The sequence below is a fragment of the Mesoplodon mirus genome, assembly GCF_964341445.2.
Source record: "Mesoplodon mirus genome assembly, chromosome: 6".
Taxonomy (NCBI): Eukaryota; Metazoa; Chordata; class Mammalia; order Artiodactyla; family Ziphiidae; genus Mesoplodon; species Mesoplodon mirus.
Window position 1 is genome coordinate 47359531 of NC_138982.1, and position 18363 is coordinate 47377893.

Genomic DNA, 18363 nt, shown 5'->3' on the forward strand with positions numbered 1-18363 from the left:
ACAAAAAAACAAACAACCCAATCCAAAAATGGGCAGAAGACCTAAATAGACATTTCTCCAAAGAAGATATACAGACTGCCAACAAACACATGAAAGGATGCTCAACATCTTTACTCATTAGAGAAATGCAAATCAAAACTACAATGAGATATCATCTCACACCAGTCAGAATGGCCATCATCAAGAAATCTAGAAACAATAAATGCTGGAGAGGGTGTGGACAAAAGGGAACACTCTTGTACTGCTGGTGGGAATGTGAATTGGTACAGCCACTATGGAGAACGGTATGGAGGTTCCTTAAAAAACTACAAATAGAACTACCATATGACCCAGCAATCCCACTACTGGGCATATACCCTGAGAAAACCATAATTCAAAAAGAGACATGTACCAAAATGTTCATAGCAGCCCTATTTACAATAGCCCGGAGATGGAAACAACCTAAGTGTCCATCATCGGATGAATGGATAAAGAAGATGTGGCACATATATACAATGGAATATTACTCAGCCATAAAAAGAAATGAAATTGAGCTATTTGTAATGAGGTGGATGGACCTAGAGTCTGTCATACAGAGTGAAGTAAGTCAGAAAGAGAAAGACAAATACTGTATGCTGACACATATATATGGAATTTAAGAAAAAAAAATGTCATGAAGAACATAGGGGTAAGACAGGAATAAAGATACAGACCTACTAGAGAATGGACTTGAGGATATGGGGAGGGGGAAGGGTAAGCTGTGACAAAGTGAAAGAGCAGCATGGACATATATACACTACCAAACGTAAGGTAGATAGCTAGTGGGAAGCAGCCACATAGCACAGGGAGATCAGCTCGGTGCTTTGTGACCGCCTGGAGGGGTGCAATGGGGAGGGTGGGAGGGAGACGCAAAAGGGAGGGGATATGGGAACATATGTATATGTATAACTGATTAAATTTGTTATAAAGCAAAAAATTAAAAATAAAAATAAAAAATAAAAAAAAAAAAGAGAGTGGCAGGTTGTCATCACCTGGAGTCACCATGTTTCCTAGTGTTACTATGAAAAGCTAAACCAGGGCAAATGTGGCACCCTGGATGCTCAAGCTGGTCAGCAAGGGTGTTTGTGGGCCTTCTGTCCTGGAGGCCTTTGGGGACGTGGCAGTCATCTGTCTTGACTCAGGTCAGTGTTGTTCACACAATTCCAGCCAAGCAGATCACTGCATCCCCTAGTTCATTGGTTCATTTATTCTTTTATCTTATTGACCAAATATTTATGGGATGCCTACTAAGTGATCTCATGGAGCTTATGTGTTGGTGGGCATGGGTGGAAGAGGGAGGAATCATACATTAAAGTAGAGGAAGAAAATACTTTCAGGTAGAAGTAAGTGCTATTAAAAAATGAAAACAAAGTGAGGGAGAGGGCCTGGGAGGGGGTGAGCTAAGAGCTTAGACCTGGGAGGAGCATCCCAGGGAAGGGTGCTGAGATAGGAGCTGGTTTGGTTGCCAGCCTTGTTAAAGCCACACCTCTTACCTGGATTACTGCAGTAGCCCCCTAACTGGTCTCCTTGCTTTCCCTCTTCTCTAGCATTCTTGACACCACAGCTGAAGCGATCCTTTCAAAAATATGAATGAGGTCCTGTCTTCGAAACCCTCCAGTGCCTCCCATGTCACGATGAATAAGAGACAAAGTGCCCACAGTGGCAGCAAGGCCCTCCCTGGTCAGATCCCCCTCTTTCCTCTCTGATCACGTATCCTCCTTTCCTCCTTGCTTCCTCTGCTGCAGCCACAGTAGCTTCCTCCTGCTACCTGAACATGTCAAACATGCCCCCATCTCTCAGCCGAGTGCTGCATGGTTGTCCCTCACTTCACACTTTGGCTCCTGTGTCAAGGGTCCCCAAGACCACACCCAGATTTGAAGATTTGCTAGGAGAGCTCATAGGACTCAGCATATAATTATGCTTATGGTTATGGTTTATTACAGTGAAAGGATACCAAGCAAAATCAGCAAAGGGAAGAGGTGCATGGGGCAAAGTCTGGAGGAAACCAGGTGCAGGCTTCCAAGGGTCCTTTCCCATTGGAGTCCCACAGGATGCACTTAGTGCCGCCAACAATGGCTTGCACCAGCATTGTAAAACGTTGTCTGTCGGGGAAGCTCATTAGGGGCTTAGTGCCCAGAGTTTTTGTTGGGGGCTAGTCATGTTGGTGGCCTCTGACTGGCATATACCAGAATTCCGGAATCCCAGAAGAAAGCAGATCTTCAGCATAAAACATATTGTTTGCACAAACAGTTTAGATACCATGAGCCATTCTGATTAAGGATGATAAGAACCCTCCTGACTTTCCCAGATGCCAGCCGAGGACCAACCTTGCAAGCAAGCCTTTCTAAGGATAGCAGTTTCAGGCTGCTGTGTTAACTGTTCTGCGCAGCGTGGCCAGCACCTTCTCAGTGAGCCCTTCTCTCACTACCGTATTTAAAATAGCATTTCTTCCACCAGTGCTCCCTGCCCTCCTCTCCCTGTTTGATTTTTCTCCATAGCTCTCACCACTGTCTAAGATATTATATTATCTACATATTTGTTTATTGCCTGTGTCTCCTACTAAAATGTAAGCTTCGTGAGGGCAGGGATTTTTGCCTGCTTTGTTTACCACCAAACCCCCAGCACCTGGACAGTGCTTGGTACATGGCAGGTCCTCAATAATACATGATGAATGAATTAAAAACAGGAAAAACTTGGCACATGTGGTTAGAATGAAACAAGCTGTGCAGAAAGAGGGAGGAGATACAGTTGCTAAACAGATGACATCAGAGCAGACAGGGACCTTGTGGGCTGCAGGAAATGGTTTAGACAAACATTTTTCTTAAGTCTCATGATCCCCCATAGGGTTGCCCAAACCAGATCTTTACTATTTTCTCAACCTCAGCTTACTCCCCACTCTCCTCAGGGCCACATGTTTGTCCCTTTTCCTTTTCCATCCAGTTGACAAGATAATTCAGTCTCCAATTCTGTGCAGTATAATACTTCATGCTCTTCTGTCCTAGAATTTATCACAGTTGTAATAAGTTAATTATTTGTATAATTTGTTTAGTATCTGAGTTCTCCATTGAACTGAAAATTCCTGGCTTGTTAACGCTATATCCTCAGTGCTTAACCCAGAACTCCACAAATATTTGAATGAATGACTTGCTCTTCTTCAGAGTGCAGATGACCCTGGACTAGGCTAGACCTCCTGGGGACCTCGAACCACCCCAGTGCTTTCCCAGGTTCCCCAGCCCCAGTCTCTGAGCCTAAAACCTGATCAGCCTCTCCGTAGCCTCCCTCCAAGTTTGGAGCACACAGTGCCAGGCAAATACCAGCCTCACCATGACTCGGCTTCTGATGCATGGCTGTGGATGTTCACTTTGCAGGAGTCCTTGGAGAAGGCCCAGCTGCTTGCAGTAATTGGGGACCAGCTCATCCAAAGCCACCACTATGCAGTGGACTCCATCAGACCCCAGTGTGTAGAGCTCAGGCACCTCTGTGATGACTTCATCAATGAAAACAAGAAAAAACATGACATTTTAGAAAAGTCCTTGGAGTTGCATAGACAGTTGGACAAGGTGAGCAAAACAAAGCTGTGAACATGATGTCTGCAAAATGTTCTGTGAGACAGTCTTAATCATACTTGCCCTCCCTGCCCCCTCACGATTCCTGAGATGAAAGGATAAAGTCCTTCATGTGAAAACAGCGCTCAAGGGGCATTAAAAACTGTGCAGATTCTAAGTCAGAGGTATTGAAGGTCAAAAATGCCCCAGCCATCCACCACATCCCATTCGGATAAACTATAAAGTCCATGTCCTCTGTGTGGACCCAGACTTAAAGAGTGTGTTTTGGCCTGGCCCTGTGGGGCATTTCATGATTCCCCATCAGGTGTAAAGAGAACCAAGCACTATAGTTGCAAAGTGCTTCTCCTCATGTAAAGGCATCAGATTGTGAATCCTTTTGAAGAAGCCTAAGTAATAACAACAATTATACACTCCTGCCATTTACTGAGCACCTACTATGTTCCTACCAGGAGCATAATTATGTCATCGATTTAATCCTCAAGACAACCTATGAGGAGGATATTAATGGCCTCATTTAACAGAGACAGAAATTGATATTCAGCATAGTTAACTCAATGGGTCACAACATTTAGTACATGAGGTGAGCTTGCTATAATTGCAGATTTCCTGATGTACCACTCTGGAGACTCTGATTCAGTAGTGTGGGATGATGCCCAGGAATCAGTATTTTCCTCAAGTGCCCAGGTGATTTGGTGCAGGTAGTACATGAACAACACTGAAAAACCCTGGGGTAAAAGATTGCCCAAGACCACACATGGGGTAAATAGGGGATCACAGGTTTGAAGTGAGGACTGACAAATTCCAAACCCCAGACTCCTTAGACTAGACAGCAGCACTATATGCAGAGTGCTCACGGGGAGGGGCATGGCCCCCGTTGCCCTTCAGCAGTGATCTCTGAGGCAAGTGCCAGTCAGCAGGAGCTGTGACTTCTGGAGCCTTCTCTGTCAGCTGTTCCCAGGCATCAGAGAGCTCACCGCTGTGAGTCAGCATGCTCCATTTCCACAATTGTTTCTCTCTGATAGCTGGGGGCGCCCGCCCAGGCTGTTTACATCATCCCACTGCCAAAGGGATTTTAGTGTCAAGGAAATATAGCTGTTCCAGAAGCAAGTGGCTCAGAAGGGCCTGCCAGAGATAATAGCCTAACACCAATCTGTGGACTGCATGTGTGTGTGTGTGTGTGTGTGTGTGTGTGTCTGTCTCGGAGAGTGAGTAGCTGCTGTGACTCTGCAGAAGACCCTAGCTTAGTGTTTTCTGCAGATATAGGCATGATGTTTAAAGAGAACGTTTTCACAGTATATATCAAAGCATAATTTCCTATTATTTTGAAAATCCAAAAATATAGGAAGGAGGAGAAAAAAGTTACTTATGGACACTAATTACATTCCACTCCCCTCCTCATCCCCACACAGTGGGAATCATCCATTTTTAAATATCTTTATGATTTCTTTGTTATTCTAAAAGTAGTACACATTCAGTGTAGGTAATTTAGGGAAAGTAAAGACAAATTTAATTTGCCTGTAATTTTCCCACTTAGAGATAACTACTTTAGAGAGCCCCCTTTTGGTCTTTTTTCTCTGTACAGTTATTTTACATAGCTTTTCAGGTCACAGGGTAAATGGAAATGCAGATGTACTTGCAAGGGCAGCTTTTTTTCACACAAATATTCAGACAGCACAATGGCCCCTGTCTTTCTCTAAGTTTTTTAAAAATTGAATTGTTAGAATTCATTACTTATCTGCTTTCATTCCAGCATTCTGGAAAGTTTAAGTACTGCTGTTCTGAGCTAAAAGCTTTGCATTCTTAGATGCTTCCCTTGGAAAGACAAACGCTAATAAATGCAAATGTGGACAGAAGACAGTGGTGTTCTTGTTAAAAGAGACATTCCCTCTCCCAGGAAGGCATGTAGGAGCCAGGTCTAAAGCCTCATTATTTACTCTGTGCTCTTGTAACCAATTAGGATGCAAGAAATTGGCCTAGAAGGTAAACCCAAAAAGCCACTGGTTGCATTTCTCTATGGTTAGACCAAACGTAGAAATACTCCACTCTTTCCTCTTAGAGATGTGGCAATTACTGTCAGTGGAGAAAAGAAGAATGCTTATATGATTTATTTTTTGACTAAGTGACTTCCTTGAAAAGTATGCAGATGTAAAATTGATTTGGGCTTGTTCACCTCATGGTTATATTTATAGTGGTTGGACCTCTAAACTTGATGCTGTGCCATGACAATTCCTTGTTGTCTCAGAATCCTTGTAGACCCCACATGAGGTTGGACCTCCTGAGGACTGTGGTGGCTGAGTTGTGGGCAGGCTAACTGCAAAGGGCACTGTGTTTCTTTCTAAAAGGTCAGCCAGTGGTGTGAAGAAGGAATCTACCTCTTGGCTTCCCAAGCTGTAGACAAGTGCCAGTCCCGAGAGGGGGTTGACATTGCCTTGACTGACATTGAGACATTCCTGGGCACAGCGAAGGAGTACCAGTTGCCCAGCCCCAACGAGTTTTACAACCAGTATGAGCTGATGCTCACTCTTGATGTAAAGGTAACGTTTCTGAGTTATTTTGATCCTGTGGTTGGGAAAGGGATGTGGGGGGACTTTGCCTGTTGCCAAGAAAACCTATGTAGGATGTACTGAGCAGATTAACTGGCTTTTGAGCCCTCAGGTGGCCTCTTAGACTCCTGGTCTGTGCTTCCTGGCAAACTGACCCTTCATGGCCTGATCCAAATATCACTTTCACTCATTCATTTCTCTGCAAATACTTATAAGCATCTCTGATGTATTAGGCACTGGGCTGAATGCAGAGGACACAGTTATGAGCAGAAATAGATGTGGTTCCATCCTTCATGGAACTTACAGTTTATGTATGTCATACAGTTTATGTATGACATTAATAAATAGCAAACACAAAACACAAAAATGTGTTGCAAGCTGAGACAAGTGCTCTGAAGGATGGATTCACAGTTCTGTGGGGTATGTGACAGAGGAACTTGACCTGGACAGGGGGTCAGGGAGTTCCCTGGGAAAAGTCACTTGAGCCAAGGCCCAGAAAATGAGTAGAGAAGTTGGGGGAGGCTTTCCAGACAGAAGGATCAGAGTGTGCAAGGCTGCAGTGCTGAAGGGAGCCTGGTACAAGTGCAGAACCCAAAATTCAGAATGGCTAGAGTACAGAGAACAAGGGAAGAGTCTTTGGGGTGAGATTAGAGAGGTGTAGATGAAGTGTGGCTTCGCTGGCCATATGAAGGAGTTTGGTCTTTATTCTGAGAGCCACTGAAGGATTTTAAGCAGGGGAATAACTTGATCAGATTTGCATTTTGAGTGGAGCACTGTTCTGTGAAGCCAGCAGAGTTATAGATAGTACACCTTCCTCTTAGATCCACATCACCTTGTATGTACTTCTGCAGAAGGGGCTTTTTTACCTCTTTTGCGAATCTGATTCACATATTTTCAGGGTTCAGCACACTCAAAATGATTGAATGGAGTTTGATGTAGGCACTGTTTACAAAGATATGGGCAGAATTTAGTAAACCCAATATGGATGGTGAAGCACCCTGGGCTGTAAAGAAACAGGGAGCAGTTACCACCCCTATGCCTGAAAGACAAAGGGGAACCCAAGAAGCACTACAGCTGTGACTGTAAGAGAGATAGCCAGGAAGATCTGTGGCCTTGGGCAGAGGAATGCAGCCACTGGTGGAGAAATATATACCCCTACTTTTCTCTCTCCCTCTCAGATTTCCTGGTGGTACATCTTACTAGCCAAATCCAGCTAAAAGCCCATGGGCATCTAGTGAGCCCATCTGATGGAGTCTGTAGAGGTCAGCTTCCTGGGACACAGAACAGTATAGAGAAGATATAGTTGGGGAGCAGACAGGGAATACCCAGCATATATAACTTTTTATGATTAATTTTAAGGGACACCCTGAAGTCCATCCATGGATCCAGGCTAAGAGACTTTGCTCCAAAATGATACATAACAAACTATTCTAGTTATTTATTTTTAATGTCTGTCTTGTCTGTTACACTGGGAGCTACAGTGAGGCAAGAGCCTCACCCATCTCTGTGTCCCTGTGCCTAGTCTGTGCCTGGTGTCCAATCCGTGTTTGCTGAACAAGTGGCAGGTGGCAGAGTGGGCCAAATACAGTGGGGGAAGCTTGGTGTGGGATTGTGCCTCAGTGATGTTCTTTCCCTGACTCTTCCCATTGAGTTTTGGTGGTAAGGTGTGATCTTGAGGGGGTACTGGGGGTGGTTAGGCAGGTCTACCTTCCCCTAACATAGGGACCCTTCTACTTCCCTGCAGAGAGGACAAAGAGAAGGCCCATCTGGTGTGTGTGCTATATTGTAGACCCAGGATTGGTAGCCTCATATCATATTACTAAAGCAGAACAGTCTCACTCAGCTCCATGTCCATTAGCTCCTCAAACCAAGTGTATCAGGTCAACCAGGGAGACTTGTGGCCACAGCTGCCATTTTGGCCAACATCAGCAAACTTCCTGATCACACCGCCCACCAGGAAATAAATAAAACTTAATAAACCACCTCTGGGAAATAGGCAGAAACATGGAGGAAGGAGAAGACCAGGAGAAATATTTATTTTAAAAATCCAAAATGGACCAAAAAAATCCCCCAAACCCATCTTTTCTTCTTTTGGTTTGGAGTAAAATTCTAGATTATAATATTTAAATATCCTGTTTGTCAGAGTTTTGTCCACTAAGGAGTAATGACTTGGTTGTCAAAACTGGTACTCTCTCTATATAAAAATAATCCTAGTTATATGCATATACACACATTGGTATAGACACATGTATCTCCTTGGGCAGTTGATGCCAGGCATAGAAACAATGAGACCCCTACTATCAATGAGCACACCCACCACCGAGATCTTGGTTTCTTATACCATTCTCCAACAGAAGAGAACAGGGCTCCTTGGAGAAATCTCTGTATCTGGGACTGGGAAAGGAAATACACAAAACGATCCTAGAGAGGGAGATCAAGATGGCAGAGTAGGAGAATGCAGAGCTTACCTCCCCCAACAAACACATCAAAAATACATCTACAAGTGGAGCAATTCTCACTGGAAACAAACGAGACTGGCAGAAAGACACTTACACAACCAAAACTGTAAGAAAGATCCACATGGAATCAGGTAGAAAGGGAAGAAAAGTAATCAGGTTGGGACCACACCCCTGGGAGGGGACACAGAAGAGGAGGGGGGTTACACAGGTTCAGAGATGCTCCCTGAGGAGTGAGCAGTTTGAACCACATATTGGGTGCCCCAGCCCCAGGGTCTGACACTGGGAGGACAAGTCCCTTTAGCTGGTTTAAAAACCAGTGGGATCAAACAACACATAAAAAAGATTATACACCACAATGAAATTGGATTCATCCCAGGATCACAAGTATGGTTCAACATATGCAAATTGATCAATGTGATACACCATATCAACAAAAGAAAAGACAAAAGCCACATGATCATCTCAATAGGTGCAGAAAAAGCATTTGATAAAATTCTACATCCATTCATGAGAAAAACTCTTACCAAAGTGGGTATAGAGGGAACATATCTTAACATAATAAAAGCTATTTATGACAAACCCACAGCCAACATAATACTCAATGGTGAAAAGCTGAAACCCTTCCCACTAAAATCTGAAATAAGACAAGGATGCCTGCTCTCACCACTTCTATTCAACATAGTATTGGAAGTTCTAGCCACAGCAGTCAGACAAGAGAAATAAATAAAAGGTATCCAAGTTGGAAGAGAAGATGTAAAATTGTCATTATATGCAGATGACATGATAATATATATAGAAAACTCTGAAGACTCCACACAAAAACTGCTAGAACTGATAAGTGAATTCAGCAAGGTAGCAGCATACAAGATTAACATACAGAAATCTGTTGCATTCTGTACACTAAAAAAGGGAAAGTAAAAAACAATCCCTTTTAAAATTGCATAAAAAAAAAAAAAACGGGCTTCCCTGGTGGTGCAGTGGTTGAGACTCCGCCTGCCGACGCAAGGGACACGGGTTCATGCCCCGGTCCGGGAAGATCCCACATGCCGTGGAGCGGCTGCGCCCATGAGCCATAGCCGCTCACCCTGCGCATCCGGAGCCTGTGCTCCGCAACAGGAGAGGCCACAGCAGTGAGAGGCCCGTGTACCGGAAAAAAAAAAAAAAACCACTCAGGAATAAACCTGACCAAAGAGGTGGAAAGACTTATGTGCTGAGAACTATAAAGCATTAATAAAGGAAATTGAAGATGATTCAAAGAAATGGAAAGATATCCCATGCTGTTGGATTGGAAGAATTAATACTGTTTAAATGGCCATACTACCCAAAGTAATCTACAGATTTAATGTGATCCCTATCAAATTACCATGACTTTTTTTCACAGAACTACAACAAATAATCCTAAAATTTATATGGAACTATAAAAGACCCAGAATTACCAAAGCAATCCTGAGTAAAAAAAACAAAGAGGGAGGCATAACCCTGAGACTTCAGACAATACTGCAAAGCTACAGTAATCAAAACAGCATGGTATTTGCACAAAAACAGATGTATGGATCAATGAAACAGAATAGAGAGCCCAGAAATAAACCCACACACCTATGGTCAATTAATCTTTGACATAGGAGGCAAGAATAGACAATGGAGAAAAGACAGTCTCTTCAGTCAGTGGTGTTGGGAAAGATGGACTGATGCATTTAAGTCAATGAAGTTAAAACACTCCCTCACACCATACACAAAAATAAGCTCAAATGGCTTAAAGACTTAAATATAAGACACGACACCATAAAACTCCTAGAAGAAAGCATAGGCAAAACATTCTCTGACATAAATTGCAGCAATGTTTTCTTAGGTCAGTCTCCCAAGACAATAGAAATAAAAGCAAAAATAAACAGATGGGAGCTAATCAAACTTACAAGCTTTTGTATAGCAAAGGAAACCATAAATAAAACGAAAAGACAACCTACAGACTAGGAGAAAATATTGGCAAACAATGTGACTGACAAGGGCTTAATTTCCAAGATATACAAACAGCTCATACAGTGCAATACCAAAAAACAAGTGACCCAACTGAAAAATGGGCAGAAGACCTAAATAGACATTTCTTCAAAGAAGACATACAGATAGCCAAGAGGCACATGAGAAGATGCTCAGCCTTGCTAATTATCAGAGAAATGCAAATCAAAACTACAATGAGGTACCACCTCACACCAGTCAGAGTAGGCATCATCAAAAAGTCTACAAATAACAAATGCTGGAGAGGATATGGAGAAAAGGGAACCCTCCTACACTGTTGGTGGGAATGTAAGTTGGTACAGCCATTATGGAGAACAGTATGGAGGTTCCTCAGAAAACTAAAAATAGAACTACCATATGATTCAGCAATCCCACTCCTGGGAATATACCTGGACAGAACTCTAATTTAGAAAGATACATGCATCCCTATGTTCATGACAGCACTATTTACAATAGCCAAGACACGAAAGCAACCTAAATGTCCATCGACAGATAAATGGATAAAGAAGATATAGTATATATATACAATGGAATATTACTCGGCCATAAAAAAAGAATGAAATAATGCCATTTGCAGCAACATGGGTGGACCTGGAGATTATCATACTAAGTGAAGTAAGTCAGAAAGAGAAAGACAAATACCATATGATGTCACTTATATGTGGAATCTAAAATATGACAAATGAACTTATTTACGAAACAGAAACAGACTCACAGACACAGAGAACAGACTTGTGGTTGCCAAGGGGGAGGGGGGAGGGAGAGAGATGGACTGGGAGTTTGGGGTTGTTAGATGCAAACTATTACATTTGAACGGGTAAACAACAAGGGCCTACTGTATCGCACAGGGAAGTATATTCAGTATCCTGGGATAAACCATAATGGAAAATAATATAAAAAAGAATGTCTCTATGTGGATAACTGAGTCACTTTGCTGTACAGCAGAGATTGCCACAACATTGTAAATCAACTCTACTTCAATTTTTTTATGAAGGCATTCAAACTGAAAATAATGGAGATAATAGAACTCGTATACGCTGTTGGTGGAAATGTAAATTGGTGCCACCACTGTGGAAAACAGTGTGGAGTTTCCTCAAAAAACTAAAAATAGAACTTCCATACGATCCAGCAATTCTACTCCTGGGTATATGCCCAAAGAAAATGAAAGCACTAATTTGAAAAGATACAATGCACACCAATGTTCATAGCAGCGTTATTTATAATAGCCAAGATATGGAAGCAACCTAAGTGCCCATCAACAGATGAATGGATAAAGAAAATATATAACGCTGTGTATATATACAGTATATATATATATATGTGATTGATATATATACCTATATATATTCCACTATATATATATAGTGGAATATTACCCAGCCATTAAAAAGAATGAAATTCTGCCATGTGCAGTAATGTGGATGGACCTAGAGTGCATTATGCTTAGTGAAATGTCAGACACAGAAAGACAAATACTCTGTGTTAACACTTGTATATGGAATCTAAAAAATAAAACAAATGAAGGAATATAACAAAACAGAAACAGACTCACAGATATGAAGAACAAACAAGTGATTACCAGTGGGAGAGGGAAGGAGAGAGGGCAAGATAGGGGTAAAGGATTAAGAGGTACAAACTATTATGTGTAAAATAAATAAGCTACAGTGTTATATGTACAGCACAGGGAATATAGCCAATATTTTATAATTACTTTAAATAGAGTATAATCTATAAAAATACTGAATCACTCTGTTGCACACTTGAAATGAATATAATATTATAAATCAACTATACTTCAATTTTTTTAAAAAAAAAGATGATCCCAGAGCATCTTATAGTGCCAGAAAGTAAGGAACTGATCAAAACAAAACAAAACAAACCACAATAATGGGACCTAGGAGGCAATTGAAAGAGCCCCCTGTGACCAATGCTGGAACAATTTGAGCAACAAAATTCATAAAGTAATACTGGATTACAACTCAAAGTATAAAATAGATATCATGAATCCATTGTGATATAAATACATGATGGGATAAATAAATAAATGGAGGAAAGGAAACTAATCTCCCATACAGAAGAATTCCAAATTATTTATGTAGATACTCTGGCCTCAAGGAGATGGAGCATAACTCCCCACTCCTTAAGTGTGGGTTGCCCATAATGACTTTCTTCCAAAGAGTACAGTTTGGGAAGGAAGAAATAAAAGAGTGACTTTACAGTGGAGAAACCTAACAAATACTATCTCAGCCAGGTGATCAAGGTCAACATCAAGAGTCTAAAGTCATATAGATAGTGTGTACTCTTGATATGGTGTGATGAAAATGACACTTTATTTCTGTGGCCTTCCCCCCCAAAACCCTATAACTCTAGTCTAATTATGAGTAAAACACCATATAAATCCCAACTGAGGGACATTCTACAAAATACCTGACCAATAATCCTCAAAACAGTCAAGTTCATCAAAAAACAGGAGGGCTTCCCTAGTGGCGCAGTGGTTGAGAGTCCGCCTGCCGATGCAGGGGACACGGGTTCGTGCCCCGGTCTGGGAGTATCCCACATGCCGCGGAGCGGCTGGGCCCGTGAGCCATGGCCGCTGGGCCTGCACGTCCGGAGCCTGTGCTCCGCAACGGGAGAGGCCACAGCAGTGAGAGGCCCGCGTACCACAAAAAAAAAAAAAAAAAAAAACAGGAAAAGTTGAGAAACTGTCACAGCCAAGAAGAGCCTAAGAAGTCATGACAACTAAATGTAATGTGGTATCCTGGGAAGGGGGAAAGGTACATTAGGTAAAAACTAAGAAAATCTAAGCATAGATTTTATTTAATAATAATTTATTTTAATAATAAAAATAATGTATCAGTATTGGTTCATTAATTGTAACAAATGTACCATACTAACATAAGGTGTTAATCATAGGGGAAATTGAGTGTGGTATATATGGGAACTCTCTGTACTATTTTGCAATTTTTCTGTAAATCTAAAACTCTTCTAAAAAATAAAATTTATATCTCAAGAACAGGTACTCTATGTCTAAAAGATTGAGTCTGTTACATTTAAGACACAGTGATGATCAAAACGACATCAGCAGTTAAACTGTTGTTCTTGTAGCAGCCACCCTGTCTCTGTCTGAGGCTCTTCAAAGTGTTTTTTCCTAATACATTGCTATTGTGCCATCCTCTTAGTGCTGCTGTTTTGACTTTTCTCCCTCATTCACTTTCACCGCCCAGTCCAGGGAATTAAACAATCTCAATAGCAAACAGCAAAATTTGATTCTTCAAATATTCATTGGGTACCCAGTTTGCCCTTTATTCTGGGGATCAACAATGAAAGTCACAGTCCCTGTATCAAAGTGCTGGCAGTATGGTGGAAGACAAACATGTCCCTAGTAAACGCTCCTTAGTCCAAGAGCTGATAGAATGGAAGGGAGTGTGAGGCACATAGCGGAGGCATTGGTCAGCTCAGCCGGGGGAGGCCAGGGTGTTCATAGGAGAGGATGCCTAAATGTGGTCTGGAAGACTAGGTAGGGGTTTTCAGGGAACACAAAGTGGAGGGAGGGGACCTCAGCAGAAGGAACAGAGGTGCAAAGGCAGAGAGGCTGGAAACGAGTATTAGGGAAACTGGCGCAGCTGGAGGCTGGAGTGTGAAGGGTGGGTACTGGCAGGTGGGAGACTGGAGGGAGCCCAGGGTCAAGTCATGAAGAGCTCAGAGCTCCCGAATGAGGAGTCTGGACTTTATCCTGATGCAGCGGAGAGCCCCTGCAGGGCTTTTAAACAGGGAAGTTATATGATCATATTTAATTTTTGAAAGATAATTCTGATTGTGGTATGGAGAATGGATTTGCAAGTAAAAAGAGGAAAGAGGGGAATGCAATGGTTAATCTTGCACTACCTCCCCCTCATCTTGAGTTTAGGAATTTAGGGTCTCTTCTGACTGCCTCATTATTTCCAGAGTTCACCCTGGGGTCTCAAGAGAAAGCTGCAAAAGGGCAAAGGTGATCCAAGTCCTGTCTAGCCCAAGTGGTGAGTCACTGGGCTCTAGCATGTGACACTGACCTCATACTAGGGCTGTCCCCCACACAACACCAATTTGACAATCATTCACTGAGTCAGATTTCTTGATCTTTGAGCAGGAATTAACACCCATGTCTCAGTTTCCTCAAGCTCATCACTGGACCAGAGGGCAGAGTAGTAGTGTCTTATAACCATCCCCCAGAAATACATCACCCTGACATAAGCGAATTTGGCTTTTTTGGGAACTTGGACTCATAGCTGTGTAATCAGAACCTTTAGTCCACGGCACAGCTGAGCTTCCTGAGGCCAGAGGCACATTCTCTGAAGTGACCTTTTTTTGTGTGTTTTGTTTTTTTGTTTTTTTTTGGGGGGGGGTGGGTTTTGCGGTACTCGGGCCTCTCACTGTTGTGGCCTCTCCCGTTGCGGAGCACAGGCTCCGGATGCGCAGGCTCAGCGGCCATGGCTCACGGGTCCAGCCGCTCTGCGGCATGTGGGATCCTCCCGGACCGGGGCACGAACCTGTGTCCCCTGCATCGGCAGGCGGACTCTCAACCACTGTGCCACCAGGGAAGCCCTGAAGTGACCTTTTAGACACAGACTCTGAGTAGGGGTCAGCAAACTACAGCCCATAGGCCAAAGCTGCTTGCTACCTATTTCTGTAAACCAAGTTTTACCAGAACACAGCTGCTCTCTTTCATTTATGTATTATCTATCATCTACAACTGCTTTTATGCTAAGACAGCCAAGTTCAGCAGATTCGGCAGAGACCAGATGGTCTGCAAAGCCTGAAATATTTACTATTTGATCCTTTACAGAAAAATTGCCATTCCCTGGTCTAGATCAACACTTTGCAATAGAAATATAATACAGGACTTCCCTGGTGGCGCAGTGGTTAAGAATCCGCCTGCCAATGCAGGGGACACGGGTTTGAGCCCTGGTCCGGGAAGATCCCACATGCCGTGGAGCAACTAAGCCCATGCGCCACAACTACTGAGCCTGTGCTTTAGAGCCCGCGAGCCACAACTACTGAGCCTGTGTGTCACAGCTACTGAAGCCTGCACTCCTAGAGCCTGTGCTCCACCACAAGAGAAGCCACCACAATGAGAAGCCCATGCACCGCCAACGAAGAGTAGCCCCCGCTCGCCACAACTAAAGAAGGCCTGTGTGCAACAACGAAGACACAGTGCAGCCAAAAATAAATAAATTAATTAATTTAAAAAAATAATGCAGGGCCTCCCTGGTGGCGCAGTGGTTGAGAGTCCGCCTGCCGATGCAGGGGATACGGGTTCGTGCCCCGGTCCGGGAGGATCCCATATGCCGCGGAGCGGCTGGACCCGTGAGCCATGGCCGCTGAGCCTGCGCGTCCGGAGCCTGTGCTCCGCAACGGGAGAGGCCACAACAGTGAGAGGCCCGCATACCGCAAAAAAAAAAAAAAAAAAAAAAAATTCAAACCACACATGTAATTTAACATTTTGTAGTAGCCGCATTTTAAAAAGTAAAAAACAAGTGAAATCAGTTTTTAATAATGTTTTCTTTAACCTTTGTGCAAAATATTATTTCAACATACAATCACTATTGTACAATTAATTGTATTTTAACGAGATATTTTATGTTCGTTTTTCAAATAAGTCTTCAAAATCCAGCATGTATTTAAACAGACAGCGCAGCTCAATTCAGACTAGCCACATTCCAGGTGCTCAGTAGCCACATGTGGCCAGTGGATACTGTATGGACAGTGCAGGTCTGCACTCAGACCCTCCAAAGAGTGAGACCAGCACCAGATTTTGGTGCAGAGGTCAGCCTCAGCAGGGCCTTAGGCTGTAGGGGAACAGTTGTTGCATAGTTAACACCCCAGTCCTAGGGATCTTTGCTCTTTTGTCAGAAGATGGCCCAGCATAGAAAAGATCTTACTTTTTCCAGTTGCAAACTGTGGCAACCTCCCTCGGTGTGTGCTGAGCCTGTACTTTTGGAGTTCGGCATCCTCAGACCACCCTGCGTGGATTATGGTGGTTCAGCTTTTCTAATTTTGGGTCCCTTGTTTGGTGGTTAAAATCATCCACAAGGTGGATGTCAGACTCGGCATGACAAAGAGAAGGCTACCCACTTCCTTGACCCACCAGAGCTAGAGGGATGTCCTTCTGGAAGAAACATATTCAGCTGAATTCAGGCGTTGGGGAAACTGAGGTGAAACAGGTCTTGTTTCTTGTTCTCCTGAACCTCTGCCTTAGGGCATATAGTCAGTTATGAGAACATGTTTGAGTTTCATCTTTCCCCTGGTATTTCTTCAGTTTCTTTCTTTCCTACTTATAATTAAAGAAGGGGTCTCACAGATTAAAATTTAAATGTGTATCCTTTTCATTACAGATCTTTGTGGTTCCCTTGATCCTGCCTCAGAATTTAACCACCTTTTCCCCCCAGAATACTTACAGTCTTTTCTCTATCAGGGCCTTTATTCAGGGTACATTTCTTATTTTGAAATCCTCCTGTTTTATAAGTTGGCCTAATGCCGTTCATTCATGGCCTGTGGCATCCTTTTCTACCGTGAATGGATATGGCTTAGTGAACATTTACCCACTCGGCATATATTTACTGAGCACTACTCGGTGCTAGGCAGTGTTTCAGGCACTGGAGATAGAGTGGTGAAAAAGATACAATCCCTGCCAATCAAGTGGGAGGTACAGACTCTTAGAAGCACAATTCTGTACGAGGCGAGATGTGCAATGACCTGCATATAGATGCCCAGAGAAGGGTCACCTGAGGGAGGAGATAGGGAGGCAGGGAGGAGGGGAAGATGGGAGAAAGGGAATGCCTCATGTCCTCAGGCTCAGTGCAGAGTGACCAGCTCATGAATTGCTTTTGTTCCCACAGGCCAAAGCCCAGAAAGTCCTGCAGAAGCTGGGTGATGTGCAGGAAATATTTCACAAAAGGCAAATGAGTCTGATGAAACTGGCAGCCAGACAGACTCGCCCAGTGCAACCCGTGGCCCCGCGTCCTGAGTTCTCCCCAAAATGGGTGTCACCAAAAATCCGCCAGCCCTCCACCTTGGGTAGGTTACTTGGGGAAAGAAGTTTTGTGGCTTTATGTTTCATCGATGCCCATGAGGGTTTAGATTATTGTTGCTTAAGATGCATAATGGTTACTGTTTTGACAGATATTATTTAAGATATGGAATAGTACAGGCATTGAAGACTTAATAAATTTAGGTAAAACTGAGTGCCTGTATGCCAGGAAAAGCTCACAGTCTAGTAGAAGAATAATATAAATGCACAAATAACATTAGCATAATATAAACTCCATTAAGGATCTTTAAAAGGCCCATAAGATTCTATTAGCAATGGAGGGGTAAAATTGGTTCTTTGAAAAAAAAAGAAAAAAAAAGATGAGTCCTTACACCAATCCTACGTGGTCTTGATTACTATAGCTTACTAGTAAGCCTTGAGATCAGGTAGTATAAGTCTTCCAACTTTGTACTTTTTCAAGATTGTTTTGGCTATTTTAGGTCCTTTTCATTTCCGTATTAATTTTACAGTCACCTGTCAGTTTCTGCTGGGATGAATATATAGATCACTGAATGAGTATATAGATCAATTTGGGGAGAACTTTTATCTCACCAATGTTGAGTCTTCCAATTCATGAACGTTATAACATTCCATTTATTTAGGTCTTCTTTAATTTCCCTCAACAATATAGTAGTTTTGAGTGTAAAGATCTTAGGCATTTCATGTTTTTAAAAAGCCCTATAATGAATTGAACTTAC

At 42.8% G+C, this 18363-nt stretch overlaps 1 protein-coding gene across 1 annotated transcript in view; it reads left to right on the forward strand.

The window, feature by feature from the left end:
* MCF2L2 (MCF.2 cell line derived transforming sequence-like 2) overlaps nt 1-18363 on the forward strand; it is a gene marked incomplete at its 5' end in the record, with an annotated part of 239213 nt that overhangs the window by 110924 nt on the left and 109926 nt on the right. Inside the window, 3 exons of the mRNA XM_082624318.1 lie at nt 3387-3578; nt 5927-6118; nt 17475-17652. Of these exons, the coding sequence (XP_082480444.1) occupies nt 3387-3578; nt 5927-6118; nt 17475-17652 (562 nt within the window). The remainder of the gene's footprint in view (nt 1-3386; nt 3579-5926; nt 6119-17474; nt 17653-18363) is intronic.